The sequence below is a fragment of the Poecilia reticulata genome, chromosome 12 (assembly GCF_904066995.2).
Source record: "Poecilia reticulata chromosome 12, P_reticulata-male-v2, whole genome shotgun sequence".
In the NCBI taxonomy this organism is placed as follows: Eukaryota; Metazoa; Chordata; class Actinopteri; order Cyprinodontiformes; family Poeciliidae; genus Poecilia; species Poecilia reticulata.
The window spans coordinates 4,143,614-4,165,355 of record NC_088841.1 but is presented as its reverse complement, the minus strand read 5'-3'; the positions used below and the strand labels follow the sequence as shown (position 1 = coordinate 4,165,355).

Sequence of the window (21,742 nt, the reverse complement as noted above, 5' to 3'; positions counted from 1 at the left end):
AGACGTTGTTAGCTTCTGAAGGGTCACTTTCCAAAGCCAGCCCTAATTAACGCGCTGTTTTTCCAGCTCAAACACACAGCAGTGCGCGATCACCAGCTGCAGATTTTTTAGGATTTTAATGGCCAGCAGCGCTAATAACTGCAGATGTGACAGAGCTGAGATGAATAGAAGTAGCCTTTTTTCTATCCTTTTTTTTTTGACCTGCCCGGTCTGACAGCAGTTATTTTTTTGTCATTATTTTTCTATGAAAAGAATCTCATTTTACATGCATTTGTAACAGCATTCCATATTTGTGAAAGTGTATCTGTTTTCTAATGCAACACAAGACTTTGTCATGGATGCAGCACTGAGAGATTTTGCTGAAGAAAAGTAAGGGAGTGTCGTTGTGGCGGCACTGGGTTTTAAAAACGTTCACTGGCAGACCAACTGACGTTTAATTAAAATTCAAAGGTACTTTGTCCCCAAAAAGAAAATAAATTTCAATCAAATGTCTTCAAAAAGTTGTTATGGATGTTAACACTGAGCAGAAAAATTTTAATAGGGATGTTCAGACTGGGCCTTTTTGTCTACACGTGTGTATGTGTTCAATTTAAGGACATTAGAGGTGAATCAAGATTGTATTTCTTATAAACAGGAGGTTAGGGAACAGGGTGGGAAGAAGGAACTGGTTGTCGTCCACATAGCAGTAAGAACGAATATTAAATTTCCAGAAAATATTGCCAAGAGGGAAGAAAGTAAATTATGAAGAATGAGGGTCCCAGGACAGAGCCCTGGGGAACACCGGTTGTAACGGAGGGGAAGATGGGAACAAAACAACCTGAGTTGAACAAACTGAGTGAATCACAGAGGTGGGAATGAAACCAGTCAATGGAGGTATGAGCGATGCTAATTTAAGATTATCAAATGACGTCAGACTTAAATCGTGCTTTTCAGCTCTCTAAGGCAGAGGTGTCAAACTCATTTTAGTTTTGGGCCAAATCAAGATCATGAAGGCTCTTAAAGGGCCGGTTGTGCCAGAATGTATTGATAAAACCTGTTCACAAGCTGTTACAATATCAATGAATTCTTAAACTTAAACGTTATTGAACATCTTTTCTGTCCCTCCAGGATTTTGTGATACTTTTTGTCACTTTTTGCAATAAAAATCTAAGTGTTTGTGGTACTAATTTAGAAATATTTGCGCTTATTTATGATGGTAAATACGACTTTTTATTACTCTCTGTATGGATCATGGACTATTTTGAGAAAAATATACAATAGTTTTGTATTAGCACAAAAAAGTATGAAGATTTATTGATTTTGTGTGAATTTTCACGATAATTCTCAAGAAACTGGAGAGTCAGGTTGATATAATTTGGCAGTAAACAGATAAAAACAACATTGATTTGATTGATAGTATAATATTTTACCACACTTGTGTTTTTTTGTGCACTCAGAGTTTTATTTTAATAACTTTAGAACATGGTATATTAGTGATGTCGAGTCCATGTCTGTCTGTTTTGTTTGTTTCTGCTCTTCCTGTTTTCCAGTACTGAATATGAAGTCTAACAGAAATCTAAATGGCATGTGAAACCCAGAACTTCCCAGCCAAACTCTGCTTGAAAGCATCCTAATGCCACTGGAAGCCGCAAAATTACAACTAACTGATCCATTGGTGGAATAAAAAAACAAAACAGTTTTATGGTCTCAGTTCAAAAACCGACTGCAAATGATTTAAGCTGGCAGGAGAAGTGAGTTCTGCTCTGTCAGAGCTTAAACCTCAAAGTCAATTATGCCGGGCATCTTCCAGCCAATTATCAACATCAGCAGAATTAGTCAGCTCATCCGACCATCACACTGTTAGAGCTGAAAGATAAACACTTCAGGATGGAGAGAGAAACACAATTCACTCAGACACAATTCACTCTGACTCGTACCTAGAGCTCCGTAATTCTCTCACCGTATCGACTGTATGGTTCAGGTTCCCAGCCCAAGCGGCCTTATCTGGTTGCAACAGTCAATAAAAACCATCAACAGGTCTGAGAACTTTAGGCATAATTTACAAAAACAGTTCAAAGGAAAAAAAGTAAAATGAGGTAAAGCAAAACAGGAAGTAGTCGACCCTGGAGCTGTGTAGCCGCTTTACCCTTATCCTTAACTTATGACTCACAGATTATACCGTCTGCTGTTCAGTCGGGAAAGATTCAGATAAAAAACATTACGAAAATATGATCTGTCCAACCTTATTACGTACTAAAAGCAGTTTTTCCTTCTGCATCCTCCCTAGATTACTGCAAATCCTTGTATTTTTGATTAAAGCTACAGCATGTAACTTTCACAAAAAAAACAACCTGTCACTATGTTGTGACAGAATGAGACAAAACGTGATAAAAATCAAGATCCTCCACGTCCTCCCTGAGCTACTCCTGCTGACTGCAAAAATATACCACTCCTAGTCCAAAACAACCAATCAGAGCCAAGAGGAGGGTCCTAGTGCTAACAATCATGCTCATATACTCACTGCTAGATTTATTATTTTTGTTTCTTTTTTCCACCTACTATAGTCTTTCACATTTTGTCACTTCTCAACAGATTTGTTTTTCTCTTAAATCAGATGCAGATTAGACATGGAAACATTCTGAAAGGCTTGTCATGGACTTCTAGCAGCAGAACTTTAATATTTCAACACTTTTTGGAGTCACTGCATGTCCACACATGCAGGTCCACACCTGTAGAGCAGCTTGACGACCAAAGAACTGCAGCAAACACACATTTGGAGTTATTAAAGGAAATGTTACGGTCAGTAACAATACGGACACTTTGTGATAAAACAGGAGTCTGAATCAAGACAATATTTTTCTTTTTTCTGATTCTTTGTCTTCCCCACAACTGTTTAATCTCCATGTGATATTTCTGTGTGACAATTTTCCACTAAAGCTCAGCATTGGTGAAACTCCAACATGCTTCCAGCTGTGCTCCTGTCCTCAGATTTTAACATCTAACTCTTTGTACTGATGCAATTTCAGCACATTTTGCTTTTTTTTTTTTTTTTTTTTCCTACATGCCGCTAACAATTTTGTATCTATTTTGGTGTTGGTTTGTGTGTGTGTGTGTTTCATGTCAGCAGGACCGGGTGGACGATGAACGTGTCTGGGGGCACCCTGGGAGGCGACCTTACAGATGAGGAGAAGGAGATCATCAACAGTGTCCTGGCCCGCGCCGCCATGATGGAGGCCATGGAGCAGCAGCGCATCGAGTGAGACGGATGAACGCTGCCTCTGTTGTTCTGGATTCTGTCCAGAAAGCCTCGCTGTTGTCCGTTAACGTTTTGGTGCAAATACCCAGAGGCGTGCTTGTGTCACTGTGCTGATACGTTTTTGGATGTTCTCTTAGGCGTCTGTCCAGTCGCCTGGACAGCATTAAGAAGACGGCGTGTGGTGATGGACAGTCTCGCTGCCTGCTGTGTGGAACGTCCTTCGGAGCGCAGGGGGTCACAGCTGTTCTCTGTTCGCAGTGCAAAAAGGTACAGTTGTTATTCTAGCGACAATTACGACTGAGAGTCTTCTGTACACAAAGGCAGATTCTCCCAGAGGATGGATTTCTGATTGAAATGTTGGATTAAACAAGAGTTTCTCTTTTATGCAGTTTGGTAGCTTGAATTTTCCAGCTTTTGACTCATTAAAATCACAAATTTCAACATATTTACACCAAAAGGTTGAAAAAGTGTGACATACAGCTTTTTAGTAAGTTGTAGGATTTTGTTTTAAGTCAATAATTCCTTAATATTGATGAAAAAGTATTAGTTAATAATCTGCCAGTGGAACTCGTACTTTTTCATCAATATTAAAGTATCGGTGACTTAAAACAACATCGTCTATAATGATGAAAAGTTACTTGTAAGTTAGTTTTCTTATTTCAAATGCACTAGAAATTAGACCAAAAATACTAGTAAAATGCAATTCTTTGGCTTTGTACAGCAAGGATTCACAGTTCTGTCAATTTTTCTTAACTTCAAACTCAGTCAGGCTATAATAAGAGCATCGCTATGAAGCAAATACTCAGGTCCGAGTAACTAACCCTAACCCTTCAGGGTCATTGTTCCTGACCAATGTAGAAATTTGAGAAAACTCCATATTTGTGTTTGTGTGTAGGTCTGAGGTCCCATGCATTACAGTCTGCAACAAAACAATATGTGGATATATTTTGTTATAAGAATAATATAGGAATTATTTTCCATGTGTAATAGCATTTAGTTTGTATCAATCAAAGTTATTAAATAAAAACGTTTTTTTTTTTTTGTCATGTTAGCTCAGTGCTCTTGGGGGCCCCCTGGTGGTGTGAGGGCCCTGAGCAGCAGCTAATCAGCTGGCTTCCATCTTCCCTACTTAAACGAATGTTCAGTTTTTTTTTGTTTTTTTTAACTCAGCAATCATTCCTCCCCTTCTATTTTCTACAACACATTCTACAGTTCTGTGCGGTTCTGAGCAGCCAGCGATCCGTGTGCTAATTTGCTCTGATGCACATGGTGTATTCCCAGGCTCTATGTGTGACACTCTGCCTCACTTTGCTCTCACTACTCAAGTAGGGGGTTAATGCCATATGAACTGTGAAAATGTATGTGCTTTGTGCACCTGTCATGTTGCGCTAAATCCTCTCTCTCCCTCTCTCTGCGTTGGTGTGTTCGTGTGTGTGTGCACTTGTCTTCCTGCAGCACATGTGCAGCAAATGCGGGATTTGGATTAACTGCAGGACTTGTCCGATGTGGCTCTGCCGGATCTGCAACGAGCAGCAAGAGGTGAGCTGCAGGGACGGAGGAGAAGCCAGGAGGTTTCGGACCTTCAGGCTGATTCACGGCGTTATGTCACCGCTCTGCCAGCAGAAGCTCAGCTTATCCTGTGAAACGAACCGTTTTCACGCTTTTACACCCATGCTTTAGCACACAATAGTATTTCACTGCCCACTGACCTGGAAAATTGGCTTCCATTAAGACTGCAGATATCAAAAATAGGGAGGAAGTAATGATATATTTAGGCCTATTTAATTTAGAGAATGATTGAGGATAATAGCATTCAGATGAGGGAAAATTAACATGTCCTGCTTCATGCTGTCCTTGTGATATTGTTACACAATACCTTCTTGATAATGTGTGTGACTGTGTCTTTAAGAATCCTTAAATTGATGCTCTTTCTTATCATGTAGACTAACTATATCAATGTAAAACCCTGTGGTGCCATTGGTGACATGTTTTGTTGTGGTTTTGTCACTATATTATGAAATGCACATTGAATTTTTTAAATTGTGCATGAGTTATTAACACCTATGCTTTTAAAATTACACTATAGAGGAGGATAAATCAAATGTAACATCTGCAGGATGGTGATAGCAGCATATAGGGAATACTTAGCTATGGATTCTTCTCAATCATGTCGTACACTGGACCTCAAAAGTCAACACACCCTTGTTAAAATGTCCAGGCTTCGTGATGTGAAAGAGATTTTTTTTTTCAGAATTTATCCTGTAAAATTAAACTAAAACTCCAAATTTGTTAAAAGAAGAAGAAAAAACAATAAAAGAGGATTTAGCAAATGCTTAAGCCTTAAAAACATGTTACTTCTCAGAGCTACTTTACGAATAATTGAGAAATTAAATATTCAGTTAGTACATGTAGTACTTAGATCCTCCATCAGAGGGCAAGAAGTAAAACAGCAAGTTGATGAGAAAAGTACAAACATGGTAGAGAAATTTCTCTCAAACAGTAAATATCTGCAGGATTCAGCTCATTTTTATTTGTTCTTCTAGTTTTTTAACCTCATCTCTTTGCTGTGTTATAATGTTCAGTGAATTATTCCAGTCCTCATTGGGCTCATGCCAATGGTTTTATTGTGCGACGTTGCAGGTACAGAAACGTTCAGGGGCCTGGTTTTATAAAGGAAGAGATCAGCAGGGCCTGCCATCCCCTCTGCCTCTCTCCAGACCTCCTCAGTCCAACTCAGAGGACAGCACCGGTCCAGGCTGGTCAGAGGGACACAGACCAAGTCATCAGACTGATGGTAACCAAAACACTAACTATTTCACTTACTTGCCACCTACAGTTTGATTTAGAAACACAATTCTAACTACAAAGGCTAGTTTACATCCGAAATTCATCGGTCAGGTGTTGTAAGGCTTAAGGACACATATCTGTTGTAGTGAGGCCTGTCAAATAAAACATGTGCTGGACGATAAATTGTCCCAGGAATTATTGCGATAAACCATAATTTTGTTGTTTTAAGACTATTTTCAAGTAATATATTGACTATGGGACAATCATGCAATTTTGCTCTTTCAAAAGACAAACTTTAATTTTGTAAAGAACACACAACACTAGAACTCAAAGATATTTTAAATTTCCTAAATAAAATAAAATTCTTAATTTTAATTGATTAATTACTTATTGGCTTGGTTGTAGCCTATCTGTGTTTGTGAATGACGTTCTAAGTTTCCTGGGCTCACTTTCGCAAAATGATATATTTTTTTAATATTTCACTGTCAGTTTTTTGTCTTGGGCCATTTGGGCAGTTGCCCAGGGCACCATGACAAAGGGGGAGTGCATGAACACCAGAAAAAAAAGTATCTATAAATTTTGCCCTGAACAAGTTTTCTATGGCTTCAATACATGTGCAGTCAATGGAAAGTTAGCATCATATGTTAGCATTCCCTGCTTGCTCCTTGAAACAGCTAGCCTAGCTTACATTCTTATGCTCTGCATTTAATCCTTCACAGACAGTTTCATTTTCTCACTGTAATTAATTGAGAGGCAACAAAAGCAGGGGGCTCGTCTGGTGTGGCCATGACAAATAATTACGGTAAAACAATTATTTAATTTAGAGAACTAAAAAAATGAGAGGTAAGCTCTTCATATGTGGGAGGTGTAGTGTTGCATAAGCTCAGGTGGAGTTATTTGCTTCCTGCTGATACTACTAGCTGTATTTTAATTCATTTGAAAGGTCTTTGGCCTTTTCTTGAGTGATTCAGAAAAGTTTTAATCTGTCATACTGTAATATCTGAATAAATGCATCAATACATAACCACAGCACCTCTTTTACAGCATCTGCTTGAATTTTAAAATCTGTTTTCATCCACAGCAAACCATGAATATGTTTTCTGTCCTTTGCAGACACACAGAGGGATCAACATGGAATTCTGATGAAACATGACAGATCTGATTACAACACAAAACACACACTCATCACACACACGTCTAATGTTGTCGCAGACTGGATTGCTCAACTGAACAGAGTAATTAACTTTGTCCTGCTGTGTGTTTGCAAATGTAAGAGATTAACTTCAATGTCAGAAGAAGAAGAATTAAAACATCAGACTTGAATATGCATTGTTTAAAATTAATATTAGATTTCAAGACGGTATTGATTTGACAACAGATGTATTTTGCAATAACAGGAAATGTGGAACCTTGCATGTTTATATTTCATACATTGTATAAACTTAGAAACGAATAAAACTTGTTGCTTGAGTAAAATCCTTTTTCCACGTTTTAGTAGTTGAAGGTCACAAGGTCAAATGACATTAATTCGACCCATCCACTCTGATGCCAGATGCAACAGTGATTTAATAAAGCCAATCACTCTGATAGGATACCATCTCCAGATATTATTTCTGTTCCATGCAGGCAGCCGGTTATATTACATGCTGTGCCTGTAGTGCCAATACAGGATCAGGGAAGAAAATGTTCTACAAATGAGGGTATGAATACTTTAACATGGCATTGTACTGTTAGCTGCATTTCCAATACAAATGCACGTAAGTATTTGTTGATGTTCTGCTGATGTTGAAAAACCACGATTTCATAATTGAAGTGTTTTCATTAAATAAGGAATTAAATTAAAATCACATGTGAATAAGCTTGTCTACATAAGTTATTAAAAACCTTGGCAGCTACGGATGTGAATAGCTACATGAGACATGTTCATAATTCAGCTGTGGCGCTCATCATCTATCAGCCAATCAGATAGATGGTGTCTTATTCAGGTGTTGGAGCAACAAGCCCCGCCTACTTGGGAGTGGCTATACGTATACAGCATTTTGGGGAAATTGTAGTTGGCGATTTTACATAAGAGCTACAGATTCAACGTGTTCAAATGGCACAACTTTTGGAGCCAGCTACACATTACCCAAAAAACAAACAAAACCAATCCAACATCCTCCTGTTGTCTTCTTTGTTGTTTTTACCAGTAGTAACATCTGGTTGTTGATCACGTGACTAGTATCAAGCAAAAAAACAACAACAAAAAAGTTCAATTTTTGCAAAATACGTCTCTGTTGATATGGCCAAATAACCACCTCATCCTAGTGGAGAAACGTTTTAGCGCAGCACGCAGTTTTTTTCCCTAATTGCCACGTTTCCATAAAGCAAATTTATTTTTCAATTTGTGCAACTCAGTTGTTAATTGAAACGTAGCTACTGGTACTAATGAGCATGTTTTTCTGAACAGGTATGTTCATGATACTGGACCCAGAATGCGCTGGTGACTGTTACCGTTCCCACTCCCAGCAGCCATTACCGATCCATCTATCGAAGCAGCAGCTTTGATGTAGCTGCTGTGGTGCCGATGATTGTGGCAGCTCTGATCATCTTCCTTTGTCTCCTCAGAGCCTCGGCAGAAGCAGTCCAGTGCGTCAGAACAATGGGAGCAGACAGCAAGAACAACAACTGACAGCTGTGATGAGACTCATTCTACTCAGGCAGCTGGAACCAAGACGGAGAGGCATGTGTTAGCGTCCAAAGCACCTCAGGCAAACACGCAGCAGACGGCACCCACCCCAGGTAAAATCACACTCCTCCCTCTAAGAATAAGCCCAACGCTGCAGGGGGGCGACGGGAGGGAGGTCCAAACATTTAAGCTAGCACTTTCTAAGAAAAGACAGCCCAGACTTAAGGTGTCTGTAGTTCCAGCGGCGGATCTGGAGAGCAAGCGGCAACCTGTCGTCTCCTCAGGTCCCACTTACATACCTGCAACCAGGATCACTCCACCTGCGAATCCACCTTCCAACAACGCGACGCCTCAGAGGCCCGCTCCAGACCACACAGAGAACGACGACAATGACTACGACTCGGACGATGCCAGTAAGACGGTTGAAACTCATCCATTCAGATCAGTTGTTCAAAAATGTCAACATTTTTCCTTTTTTTTTTTTTTGCTTTTAAAATCTACTTTAAGTTGCAAATGTATATTGTGTTTCTGTGTCGTTATTCTTACAGCCACACTGGGATCTCTAGAGTTCAGCCTTCTTTATGAACAGGAGAATCATGCTCTACACTGCTGCATCATTAAAGCTAAGGTGAACACAAAACCACATGTACAGGAAAAACAAGATGGTGACACAACAAGACAAAGTAAATATACCTGGACAGGATGACGGCACTCAAACGTTTTGCGATGTAAAAAGTCCAAAATGAGTCATCTCAGAACTTTTTCCATTTTTAATAGGACATCCTCCACGGTTTAGCTGAAAATAAAACATGTCTGTTTCAGTGTAGTGAATTGTACATCCTTTAACTTAGAAACAAAAGTTGAAAAGGTGCCTTAAAATTAATCAACTTTTAGATTTGAGTTAAATCTTTGCTGACCAGCTTACAAACTCTCAGGATAATTTACAACTGTAAGTTAAACTTATGCCTATAACAAGTAGAGTTCAGGCAAAGTGCCTTTAACTAAAGGTGGCTGACTAAAGAGCCCCCTAGTGGTTATAGGGAGATTTTTTTCTTTCATTACCTTGCAATAAATTTGCAAATGCACACTTGAGTCTATTCAGTCACATTGATAATAAATAATAATTTCAAATTGTACATATGTACCCCTTAAAAGATCCACATTGAAAACATGCTTAATCAATCTTAACCCTTTGGTGCAGAAAACTGGTTCAAAATCTGTATTTTAAAGTTCATGTTTGCGTAATATCTTTCAGCGAAGGCCGGACTGCGCATGAAAACGACCCTTTAGTAACCATTCAGGCTACCAGGCACAACCAAAACTATCAGATAGCAATAATACCCCATGAAGACACAACAAAAAATTGGATGTATTTCTTCCTTCTTCTGTTCCTTCTTGTTTGTTTTAGAGTAGGGATGGACAACCCATGTTTGACCTGTTTTTCTTTTATATTTTGCACGTAGGCACAAGGATTTTATTTTTTTTATCCAAAAATAAAACTTTAGATAACTCACAAACAATATTTTAACATAGAATACCTTACACAAAGCTTAAATTGTTAAAGAGAATCTTTCAGTATTCAATATACCGCATGAACTGACTATTAAAGTCATCATTGTGTTGTGAGGAAATGCAAAACTCATTATGTAGGAATGGGAATGAGGTAACACAAAATAAATAAAATCCCCCATGACCTTACGGGACTCTGTAGCTGTTAGTTTCACTGTACAAAAAAAAAATTAAAAATTAAAAAACCCTGAAAAAAAGATTGTGTGCATGACTTCACACACAGTCTTCTTTTACACATCTTTCGGTCAAATTTTAACTATTAGTCTTTTTGGACACACAACTAGTCTGATTTTTATCTGCTGAACTGTAAATAAAGGTCAGCTTTACTGATTTCTCTGACATTTTCTAATTGGCATCATTAGAACCATAGTTTACAGAGAAGTTTAAAAGGATCAAGATGTTCTCAGGTTAGTACTGATTGTGGTTGTTGCATGTGTCGACTGTGAAAACGTAAATCCTGAAGCTAAATCAAAAAAAAGATCCAACCAAATGTTAGAGTACGCAAACCAATGCTATAAGAATACTGCAACTTTGTAACTTTGCTGTGCTTTCCCACTGATATTTTATTAGTTTTTCTTTTGAATTGTGCAGGACAGACCTCACATTAAAGTTATAAAAAGTTTTTTGGCCTAGGTTTTCACACTAGCAGTAACTTGAATTTTAACAGCTGTTTGTTTATTTTTTGTATATTCATTGACAGAACTGTAAAAATGACAGTGAAAAACTGTAAAAGAAAAAAAACAACATTTGGTTAAGCTGAGAAAACAAAAGAGGAAAAAGTAGAGCAAGACAAGTCAGGAGAGGACAGCAATACAATACGGAGCGTGGCTAAATCAATAAACATGTTAAAATGGGACGAGATCAAACAGGACGGGACAAGACGGGACAAATAAAACAAGATTCAATAAGACACAACAAGGCCAGATGGTTCAACATGAGCAGATAAAAGAGGAAGGGAAAGAGACATAACGAGACAGGACAACAAGAGACAAAACAAGCAGATGTAAGAGATGCGATAACGCAACAGAAGATGGGGAGAATGCAACAAGACTGAAGCAATACAAGATGAGACAGGAGGCGATTAACAAAAGAAAACAGAGCCGAAGGACGGCATGTACAGTAGGAAAAAAAGAGAAAACCTCACATGAGAGAGCCCAGAAAGAGACGAGGCAAAAAGAGGAAAGACAGAACAACACCAAACTAACCAAAGACCTGGCAACTCAAGACAATAACTGAAGGAGTTGAACCAGGATGAGAATCCTTGAAGGAAATATTAAACAGAAATCAGCAAAATTAACATTGACTTTATTTAATGTGTGTTTTTAATTTAAGCCGAGAAGAGAAAATTATTCATTTTTTAAAAGTACATGTCTAAAATACAATTAGTAATGAGTAATAAATCTATGAATATTTGAAATAAAGATGGATCAGAACAAATGAATTCAAGACTCTTTATGTTGCTTTTGGAATACTGGCCTGCATGTACAGTCATGGCCAAAAGTTTTGAGAATGATTAAAATATAATAATAATATATAAAATAATATTCACAAAGTCTACTGCTTCAGGTTTTTATAATGGCAATTTGCATATACTCCAGAATGTTATAAAGAATGATCAGCTTAACAGCAATTAATTGCAAAGTCAATATTTGTCTAGAAAATGAACTTTATCCCCCAAAACACATTTCAACTTCATTGCAGCCTTAAAAGGACCAGCTAATATCGTTTCAGTGATTGCTCCATTAACACAGGTGTGGGTGTTGATGAGGACAGGGCTGGAGATCAATCTGTCATGATTAAGTAAGAATGACACCACTGGACACTTTAAAAAGAGGCTGGTGCTTGGCATCATTGTTTCTCTTCAATGAAACAATGATGTTTCATTGAAGAAACATCATTCTTCAGTGAACCATGGTTTAGAGATAACTATAGTTATCTCTAAAGAAACACGTGTAGTCATCATTGCACTGCACAAAAATGGCCTAACAGGGGAGAGTATCGCAGCTAGAAAGATTGCACCTCAGTCAACAATCTATTGCTTCATCAACAACTTCAAGGAGAGAGGTTCCATTGTTGCTAAAAAGGCTCCAGGGCGCCCAAGAAAGACCAGCAAGCGCCAGGACCGTCTCTTAAAAGTGTTTCAGCTGTGGGATCGGGCTACCAGCAGTGCAGAGCTTGCTCAGGAATGGCAGCAGGCAGGTGTGAGGGCATCTGCACGCACTGTGAGGCGGAGACTCTTGGAGCAAGGCCTGGTCTCAAGGAGGGCAGCAAAGAAGCCGCTTCTTTCCAGGAAAAACATCAGGGACAGACTGATATTCTGCAAAAGGTACAGGGAGTGGACTGCTGAGGACTGGGGTAAAGTCATTTTCTCTGATGAATCCCCTTTCCAATTGTTTGGGACATCTGGAAAACAGCTTGTTTGGAGAAGACGAGGTGAGCGCTACCACCAGACTTGTCTCATGCCAACTGTAAAGCATCCTGAAACCATTCATGTGTGGGGTTGCTTCTCAGCCAATGGAGTCGGCTCTCTCAACTTCTCCCAACCGTCCAAGAGCAGTTTGGTGATGAACAAAGCCTTTTCCAGCATGATGGAGCACCTTGCCAAAAAGCAAAGGTGATAGCTAACTGGCTCAGGGAACAAAACATAGAGATTTTGGGTCCATGGCCTGGAAACTCCCCAGATCTTAATCCCATTGAAAACTTGTGGTCAATAGACCTTACCACAGGGGCTGGGTTTCATTGGCTAATGCCCATTTTACGTCACAGCGCAGCTACCATGGGCGTGACCGTCTCACAAACGCAAGCTATAGTACGCTAATGCACATTGTGGACTAGCAGACCGGCAGAAAGTTTTTGTGTCAGGACTCGAAAAAGAATGGTTCTCCACTGTCAGTGGGGTATCTGTACAGGCGATGTCAGGTATCCTGATCGTATTTGTGGAACTAAAATTCACAGATTTCCAAAATCTGAAATGGAATGGCTTGCTTGGATCAAAGCTTGTGCACGACCACATTTGCAGCTCAACCGTCGTAGGATCAATAAGAACAAAGGAGTGTCTGCTGGTGTAAGTATTATTTGCTTTCTTTGTGTTTAGTGAATGAAAAAAAGAAAGTCACACATCCATTATGAAAACCTTTTAGCCAAGTACAGCATAAAGGCAGTACCGATACAACTTCTCCACCTTGAAGCCTGTCTGTTAGTCTTACGTTAGCTGAACAGATCAATATGCAATGTGTACCGTATCTGACATGCATTAAAGATTTTATTTCACCTGAAAAGGCTTTTTACTAAACTGTAATTGTGTTAGCCACGCTAATCGTGTTAGCCTCCGAGTACCGTGTATCAGGCCTAGGCACATACGAACATTTGCCAACAGAAATCACCCTCAAAACCATGAATGCCCAACTTACCCAGTCTTGCAAGAACAATAGGCATCAGTGATCTTGTCCACAGCTATATTTATGCTGAGACTCTGAGGATCTGCTGTGTTCCTCATCGACCGGTAGCATTTAGCTGTGACGCACACAATCTTAGAGACATCGCGTGGCTCAAAAACCTTGATGTCGTCCAAAAAAGATGATATGAACTTGTTGGCTCCCCTGTCCATTGGCTGATATTTTTTGAAAATCCGGCAGAAATGCTACACTAATCGACTCAGAAATAATCTGCAGAGAGTCAGTCGAAATTAAATTACACATAGAAATTAAGCACAGCGAGGCTTTGTTTGTGAGACATGCATTCACGTGAGACTTTCGAGGGGCGTTTCTGGGCAGAGCTTGGTAAGGTCCATCATCAAGAGACGGGTGGACAAACAAAAACCTAGGAATTCTGACAAAATGCAAGAATTGATTGTGCAAGAATGGACGGCTATCAGTCAGGATTTGGTCCAGAAGTTGATTGAGAGCATGCCAGGGAGAATTGCAGAGGTCCTGAAGAAGAGGGGTCAACACTGCAAATATTGACTTGCTGCATTAACTCATTCTAACTGTCAATAACAGCTTTTGTTACTCATAATATGATTACAATTGTATTTCTGTATGTGATGAAAACATCTGACATACACACATGAAAACCAGAGGGCAGCAGATCATGCGAAAATATAATATTTGTGTCATTCTCAAAACTTTTGGCTTTTGTAGGATGTAAACTTCTGAATTTAAAGAAAATTCTCGAGAAATTCTCTCGTTCTTCTGGCCTTTAGCAAATATAAACCATTTTGATAATCCTGACCAAAAAAGAAAAGGTTTATTCTGAGTTAATGACAAAAGGTGAGCGGAAAAAGGTTACATGTACTTAATATATAGAGTATGTAAATATCTGGTTTCAGCTGTTCACAGAGCAACAATGACAAATGTGATTTAAAAAATAAGTTGGATTTGGATAAAAATAAAAGGAATGTGTCACGAAGAGAAAAGGCAAAGCTAAATGAAAAGGGAAGGCAAAGGTCGACAATTTATAACTAGAAAAGGGTAATATAGAAAAACAGCATACATGACAAATAAAAGAAGTTAAAATAAAGCCTTGTACTGTAGAATGAGATGAGGTGATGATGGAGAAGAAAACTGGGACAAACTGGACAAGGCAAAGCAATGAGGTCATCTAATATTTTTTTTACTTTTAGGGTTTGAAACCAATGGATTCTAATGGACTGGCAGATCCGTATGTAAAGCTACATCTGCTGCCTGGAGCCAGTAAGGTATTTACCAACATATTTATTGCAACAATAAATATGTTACTGTGACCAGTTAAAAATTTAAGGATGCAATAAATGTGATTGAACTCTTTTACAAGCTAAAACATGAGATTTGTTTTTTATTCTAATATTTTAGCCTTGTGGTTTCTCAGTCAATCTTTAGCGTTTGCTTTCCTTCCTCTGTTCTGTTCTGTTCTAAGTCCAACAAGCTTCGCACCAAGACGCTTAAAAACACCCTGAACCCTCTGTGGAACGAGACGCTGATCTACCACGGCATCACCGACGACGAGATGCAACGCAAAACACTCAGGTACCGTGGATCACCTTTACATGCATTACTGTGAAGCCAGCTTTGAAATGGAAGGATTTGTAAGACTCGTGGTCGTCTTCCCGCAGACTGTCGGTGAGCGATGAGGACAAGTTTGGACATAACGAATTCATTGGAGAGACACGGGTTGCACTCAAGAAAGTGAAGTTTGACCAGAAGAAGAATTTCAATGTTTGCTTGGAGAGAGTGATCCCGGTAAGCAAGAACATTCACTACTCACGCAGTACGATCCGATATGGAGGGCTATTTGACCCAATTCACTGTTAAACAGAACCAGTGACCATTCTAAATATCTATATCCATTCATCTAGTTACTTAAAGATAATTCCAAATAATATTTTGTAGTTTGAAAGGGCTCTGACTGATTCACCTTGTGGTCTGACAGGGAACTACCACCATTTTGCCTTATCTACCAATATTTATATCTTTAAAGGGGCAGTATTACATATATTCTAGTCATATAGTGCCATTTTATAGCACAATCAAATGACTGTTACTGTCAGTTGTTGTAAAAATGCGATATGTCACTATATATCAAATATGACTTAAAAGAAATTTGACTTCGTAATTCAACATCTTGTAATTGGGTCTCTGTCTTTATGAAACTCCACCTTCAGGAAGTCATCACAACATGGCTCCTCTACTAACCCCTTTAACAATGTTTTTACCAGCATTTCACTTTGAAGTAGCTAGTATGATCAGCTCAGCAGATGCGCAGTTCCACCAGGTGTTTGCTAATTGCTGCTGGCTAGTCTGAAGGAGCTGAGAGGGGGATGGGCGGGGGAAGGCTGCTGTGTGAGGCAGAAGCTCAGAAATGTGGAAACTGCAGCCCAGAGGAGGAGCTTCATCCTCGAAGGCAGGGCTTACTCCACCCAGGCGTTTTGCAGAGCTGAATGGTTGCCAAGGTTTTCTCAAACATGCATGAAAGAATCATGGCAACACTCCAGGTATGTTTTTGGTGAGGGAATAACATTATAACATGACGTGACAAATGTTTTGGTTTACTTGCAGGTGAAGAAGGCTGTTGGAGGGTCAATTCGTGGCATGGCACTTTATGAGGACGATGTAAGTTTCATTATTATTGTCACGATTACGCCAACATCGACAAGGTTAGCATAATTCTGAACTAATGTGTGATCAGATTTCTTTTTTTTTGGTTTTACAAAGCTACTTTAAGACACTGTGACAGACATTCTGTGTGTTTTCAGCTTCAGACATCAGTTCCAGTAGTGATCCTGTGCACAGCTGGAGTCTGTCTGACCTTTGGAAATATATTCACTAAATCAAACTAATCCAGAACCTGCTTTCCCAAACTGTTTTCTGTATTAAGTTGCTTTCATCTGGCTTCCAGGGCTTGTTTTGTTGTGTTGCCATGGATATGTCAAATCTAGGAGCCATGACACAAAGACGAAGAAGTTTAAACTTGCTTTTTAGGAAAAGCTCATTTTAGCAGCGCAGCCCTACAGTCCTCAGTCATACTTTACACGACTGATGTCCAAGATCTGACAGTCGCTGTAAAAATTAAGTTAGGACATCAAAATTATATGAATTATATTGCATCACTCTTAGAGAAAAATATAAAGACAACCTATTATTATCACTTTGAGACTGGACATGTATGCTTTGCTCCAATTAGAGGATAATCTGCCCAGATATGAGATCAGCACAAAGGGATATTAAGATCAAGAGAAAATGCGTTTCTTTGAAAAGCTCCTGCATTCATTAGCCGAGTGTGTGTGTCCGCAGCTGAAGGAAGGCGAAGACTCAGAGGAGAGGGGCCGCATCCTGATATCGCTGACGTACAACAGTCAGCAGAGCCGTCTGGTAGTGGGCGTGGTCCGCTGCGCTCACCTGGCCGCCATGGACTCCAACGGCTACTCAGACCCTTTCGTCAAAATGTGCGTCCTCCTTTCATCTGCCTTTATTTAATTTACTTGTCTTTTCTTTTCTTTTTTTTTGTCGAATGAATCATGTCCAGAACTTTCTGCTTCTTTGTTGCCGTAGATGTCTGAAGCCAGACATGGGAAAGAAAGCCAAGAACAAGACGCAGATCAAAAAGAAGACCCTCAACCCGGAGTTCAACGAGGTCAGTTGCTGCTTTCGAACCACACCCTTCTTACTGACTCCACCCGCAGGTTATGTAACAAACCCCGCGTTTCTTCACTGGGTTTCAGGAGTTCAGTTACGAAATTAAACACGCCGAGCTCGCCAAGAAAACCCTGGACGTATCGGTCTGGGACTATGACATGGGGAAATCCAACGATTTCATTGGTAAGTCCATAGACAGATTTCTTCATAACTTCAGCCTTTGTTGGGTTGTTTATATTTGATGGCGTCAGAAATTTCAAAAGATGTGACAATGAGTCAGACTTGTCTTGGTTTTATAAGCGACAAATCAAGTACTGGTATGATGAATTAAAATAAACTCAAAAATGTTCATTTGTATGAACATTTTTGTTCATGCAAAAATGTTCACGCATTTTTGCATTATCCAGTCTCTCTACCAAAAGACTGAATAACCAAAGTGTTCAGTCTGGTGCTTTAGTCAATTTGTTTACAGAAACTTCATAATTCATTTTATTTGTTGTTTTGTTGATTTCTTTTGGCTATTTAAAGTGTCTTCCAGGTCCAGAATGAAATGTTCATTAGAATATGAACTTTACTGATCTTTCAGAATGTGTTCTTTCATTTTTAGGCCATTACTATGATACTTGAAAATGGTCTCATAGCAACAATATTATCATGTATTGTGATAACTTCTGGTACAGTTTATCATCCAGTAACATTCGTTAAAATGACCATAAGCTGCATCACTGTACTTTGACACAAATTTGTACAAGAAATTGCAATCACACAGAGTTTATCTTACAGATGCACCGATCCACTTTTTTCACTTCTGATACCGATACCAATATTTATGGTTTAGTATCAGCCGATACGGAAAAAACAGTGCTGAATTGACTTAAAACGTTTCTTTATTTAAAAAAAAAACAGACATGAATGAACTGAAATACAGATTTATTTAATAAATCTGCACCAGGACAGCACTTTATGAGGAAAATGATCTAAACTAGTCAAACCCCACCTTTATTCCTACTGAGGTCGACTGTGTCAAAAGCAGCATTGAGGTTGTGTCTTTGCCTCTGAGAGGAGAAATCTGTATCAGTCTGTTATCTGAGGCTATGATGAGAATATCATTAATGGTGAGGTGGTCCGGTCGGAAAAGACAAAAGATTTTTAGCTTGTTTGCAAAAACATACAGAAGCATTTAACTTCCAGAGCTAGGAAATAAACTCATTTAGACGAGAAAACCTTCTCGTTGAAGCAAAACTTGTTAAAACGAGAGAACATTTTGGTTTTAATGAGATTAAAAAACTTGCTCTAACTAGATTTATTAAAACCAACACATCTCATTTTGCATCTCGTTTTAAGAAGAAACGTGCTCCTGAATTTATTTCCAAGCTCTGGCAGTTAAACACTCTCATGAAAACACTGATACAAAAACAAAACAAGCAATTATACTGGATAAAAATAATGAAATGAATAAATATGTGATAAAAACAAATAGAAGTACAATATCAATGGAAGCATTTCTGTATAAATTACCATATTATTCTTGTTCTCCTGTCTCTTGTTTCCAGGGGGATGTCAGCTAGGCATCCAGGCTAAAGGAGATAGTTTGAAACACTGGTACGAATGCCTCAAGAACAAAGACAAGAAGATTGAGCGCTGGCATGTCCTGCTTAATGACAATACTGTCCAGTTTGAGGATTAGTTCATGCTGTAATGATTCAGTTATCTGCTTCTTTATTTGATCATTTCTCTGCTAAATGTTATTTTTCAGTTTCAAAAGTTAGACCGATTCCTCCGTGTGTTAGTATGGAGTTTACCCCAGAAGTCCAATGTGAATTTTAAATTTCTCGTGACAAACATGGATGTCGATCTAAAGTACCCCGCTCCCCCCCCGACCCATCACCTACCCACCCAGTCCTCCTAAACTAATCCAGGAAGCTTATCGTATCACACCTCTTAAAATATGATAAAGGAGCCTCTGAACTGAGCGTTTATCATAATTTTCGGGGAAGATAAAAGTCTTTATCACTGCTATCAGGTGAGAGTGTTGTATTGAAGTGTGCACAGATGCTCAGACCCAACAGAGGGAATTCCCGGTCATCTGTCTGACCTTTTCCCACCCCATCATGTCATTCTGGCGACCACGTCATTGCTGGGTGAAGAGGTCGGCTTTCCTGATGTATCTAATCACATTTTATTAGCTGATGTGTAATGTTATTCTGGTGTGTGCGTCGTCCAAAACAAAGCAAGCAAAAATATATATGTCTCTATATATATTTTATTTATGTTATTGTGCCAACCGACCATGAGTTTTGCATATGTTGAATTATGAATTTGAGACTGAATCAACAAAGGTGTGGACAAGAGCCCAGTTGTGAACCTTCTGAGGTGTATGCAGACACTTTGTAGCACACAGTGCAAGCTAACAATGACCTGTCATTTTACTAGTAATGTTAGCTAACCTGAATATTTACAAGCCTTTTCTTGATAGACTGAAATAACTTACCTACTGTCTGTCAACCACTTTGAAAAGCTTTTTTCATCCCTACAACATCTTTGTTCATATCCCTCTTTCTTTCTTTCTTTCTTTCTTTCTTTCTTTCTTTCTTTCTTTCTTTCTTTCTTTCTTTCTTTCTTTCTTTCTTTCTTTCTTTCTTTCTTTCTTTCTTTCTTTCTTTCTTTCTTTCTTTCTTTCTTTCTTTCTTTCTTTCTTTCGTTTCCTGCCCTCGAGAGATTTCTTTTACGCCTCTCCATCTTTAGCTAGCTGCCTTCTTCTTGGTTTTTTTATTGGCGGTCAGACAAAGTAGCTAGCTGTCACCAGACGACAACATAATTCAAATGGACAAAAAAAAAAAAAGTCACGGCCCAGAATGTTCTTGACCTGGAAAGATTTTCCGCACTACCCTACAGAGGGCGCATCGTTTTGGCGCAATCTTTAGGGTAGTGCCACTGTGCGTAGCATATAGTGCATAACCAATGTTTGGTTGTGGACGTGAAATGTATGACGGCGTATTAGGGCTGTTGTAGTCAGAGAAAAATACAATCCAGTCAAAAAAACAAAAAACAAAAACCAAAACAGAAATTGTCAAATTAATCTTAGAAATTTGATATGAAATTTCTGAGTTTGAAAAGTTGAAAATTGAACTGAATTTTCTTTAGCTTAATCTCAGAAATTTGCTTGAAAAACCAAACAAACAAAAAAACAAGATCATTTCTGATTTTGAGAAGTCAAAAAGTAGCTATAAATTGAAATTTTGAAATTTATCGAGATTAAATTTGAGATAAAATTTTGAAATCAATCTCAGAAAAACAAGCACATTTCTGAGCTGCAAATGCAAACATGAATTTTTCAATGGCTCATTTTTTTTTATATCTACAATGACTTTAATATACTGCTGTAGAAATGCCTTTGGCTCCACAGAGCTAAAACCTTTCTCTGTGTATGTGCTAGCAGTCTGCCTTTCTGCTGGAGAAATTCAAAGGGCAAAATTAACGCTTCTGCTAGGAGCTTCTCAATGAAATGATTATAAAACTAAATTAGACCAAGCAATGGTTGAATAAAACATAATGAAAGATTCCTGTTCTGATCTAACTCTATATTTTAGAGTCAGGTAAAATGTTTCCAGCTGCTTATTCTCCCTGTATTGCTGCTGATGCATGTATGAACCCATGTTGTTGCATACATGTGGCTAATTAATAAAGACATGTTGGCACTTGATTTGGAGCAGTGTTTTTTTTTTTTTCCATGTGACATGGCATAAACTTTGTCTGAATCAGGCGAGGTCTAATCCAATCAGCTGATGCAGACACGCCGATGAGAATCAAATGGATTTTGACCTTTCTTGATAATGCACTTTCCCTCCAAGTGGGTGAAAGGTCACATGCCTGATTGACTCCGTCTGACCTTGAATCCGCAGTCAAATAAATTTAAGTATTGATCCTGCAGAAACGCCCGATAATACCAGGCTAATTCGTTAATGTGTTTAATTAAATTAAACTAAAGTTCACTATGTCGCTCAAGCAGAACAAAAGTATATGCAAAATCACAAGTGAATGAGACATGAAGAATATTTGATTAGATGTAGCCCATGAGAAAAGCTGATGTATAGAACCAAGAAAGTTTATAAAATGAGGTATAACTGCAAATTGAAAAAAATCGTCTGTCGACAAGTTCTGCAAAATGATCCCCAGAAGGAGGTTGTACGTGAATTAAACACATATGTATCGGAAAGGTGTGAACGGATTAAAAGATGTGAAATAACATTTAGACACAAAAGGTACATTTTAATTTCAACAAAGTAGAAAACCTTTTTAAAAAAATTGCAAACAGAGAACTAAAACTACAAATGTCAGCCAAAAGAAACCTGAAGCAACTACACAATGATTGGA

The 21,742-nt window shown here is 38.6% G+C and overlaps 1 protein-coding gene across 4 annotated transcripts in view; it reads left to right on the top strand.

Annotated features, from left to right (window-relative positions):
* Nucleotides 1-21,071, top strand: part of rph3aa (rabphilin 3A homolog (mouse), a) — a 32,216-nt gene extending 11,145 nt beyond the window's left edge. Inside the window, exons 2-16 of one of the 4 annotated variants that reach the window (XM_008423313.3) lie at nt 3,107-3,235; nt 3,373-3,502; nt 4,691-4,774; nt 5,876-6,029; nt 8,630-8,803; nt 8,975-9,103; nt 9,239-9,318; nt 14,881-14,955; nt 15,153-15,262; nt 15,349-15,475; nt 16,292-16,345; nt 17,027-17,178; nt 17,285-17,366; nt 17,455-17,551; nt 18,922-21,071. In XM_008423313.3, coding sequence (XP_008421535.1) covers nt 3,120-3,235; nt 3,373-3,502; nt 4,691-4,774; nt 5,876-6,029; nt 8,630-8,803; nt 8,975-9,103; nt 9,239-9,318; nt 14,881-14,955; nt 15,153-15,262; nt 15,349-15,475; nt 16,292-16,345; nt 17,027-17,178; nt 17,285-17,366; nt 17,455-17,551; nt 18,922-19,055 — 1,698 coding nt within the window. In that variant the 5' untranslated portion in view covers nt 3,107-3,119 and the 3' untranslated portion in view covers nt 19,056-21,071. Of the gene's footprint in view, nt 1-3,103; nt 3,236-3,372; nt 3,503-4,394; nt 4,561-4,690; nt 4,775-5,875; nt 6,030-8,629; nt 8,804-8,926; nt 9,104-9,238; nt 9,319-14,880; nt 14,956-15,152; nt 15,263-15,348; nt 15,476-16,291; nt 16,346-17,026; nt 17,179-17,284; nt 17,367-17,454; nt 17,552-18,921 lie in introns of those variants that run through there. The other 3 variants (XM_017308006.2, XM_008423311.3, XM_017308007.2) reach the window with 3 other exon arrangements.
* Nucleotides 21,072-21,742: the final 671 nt, after the last annotated feature.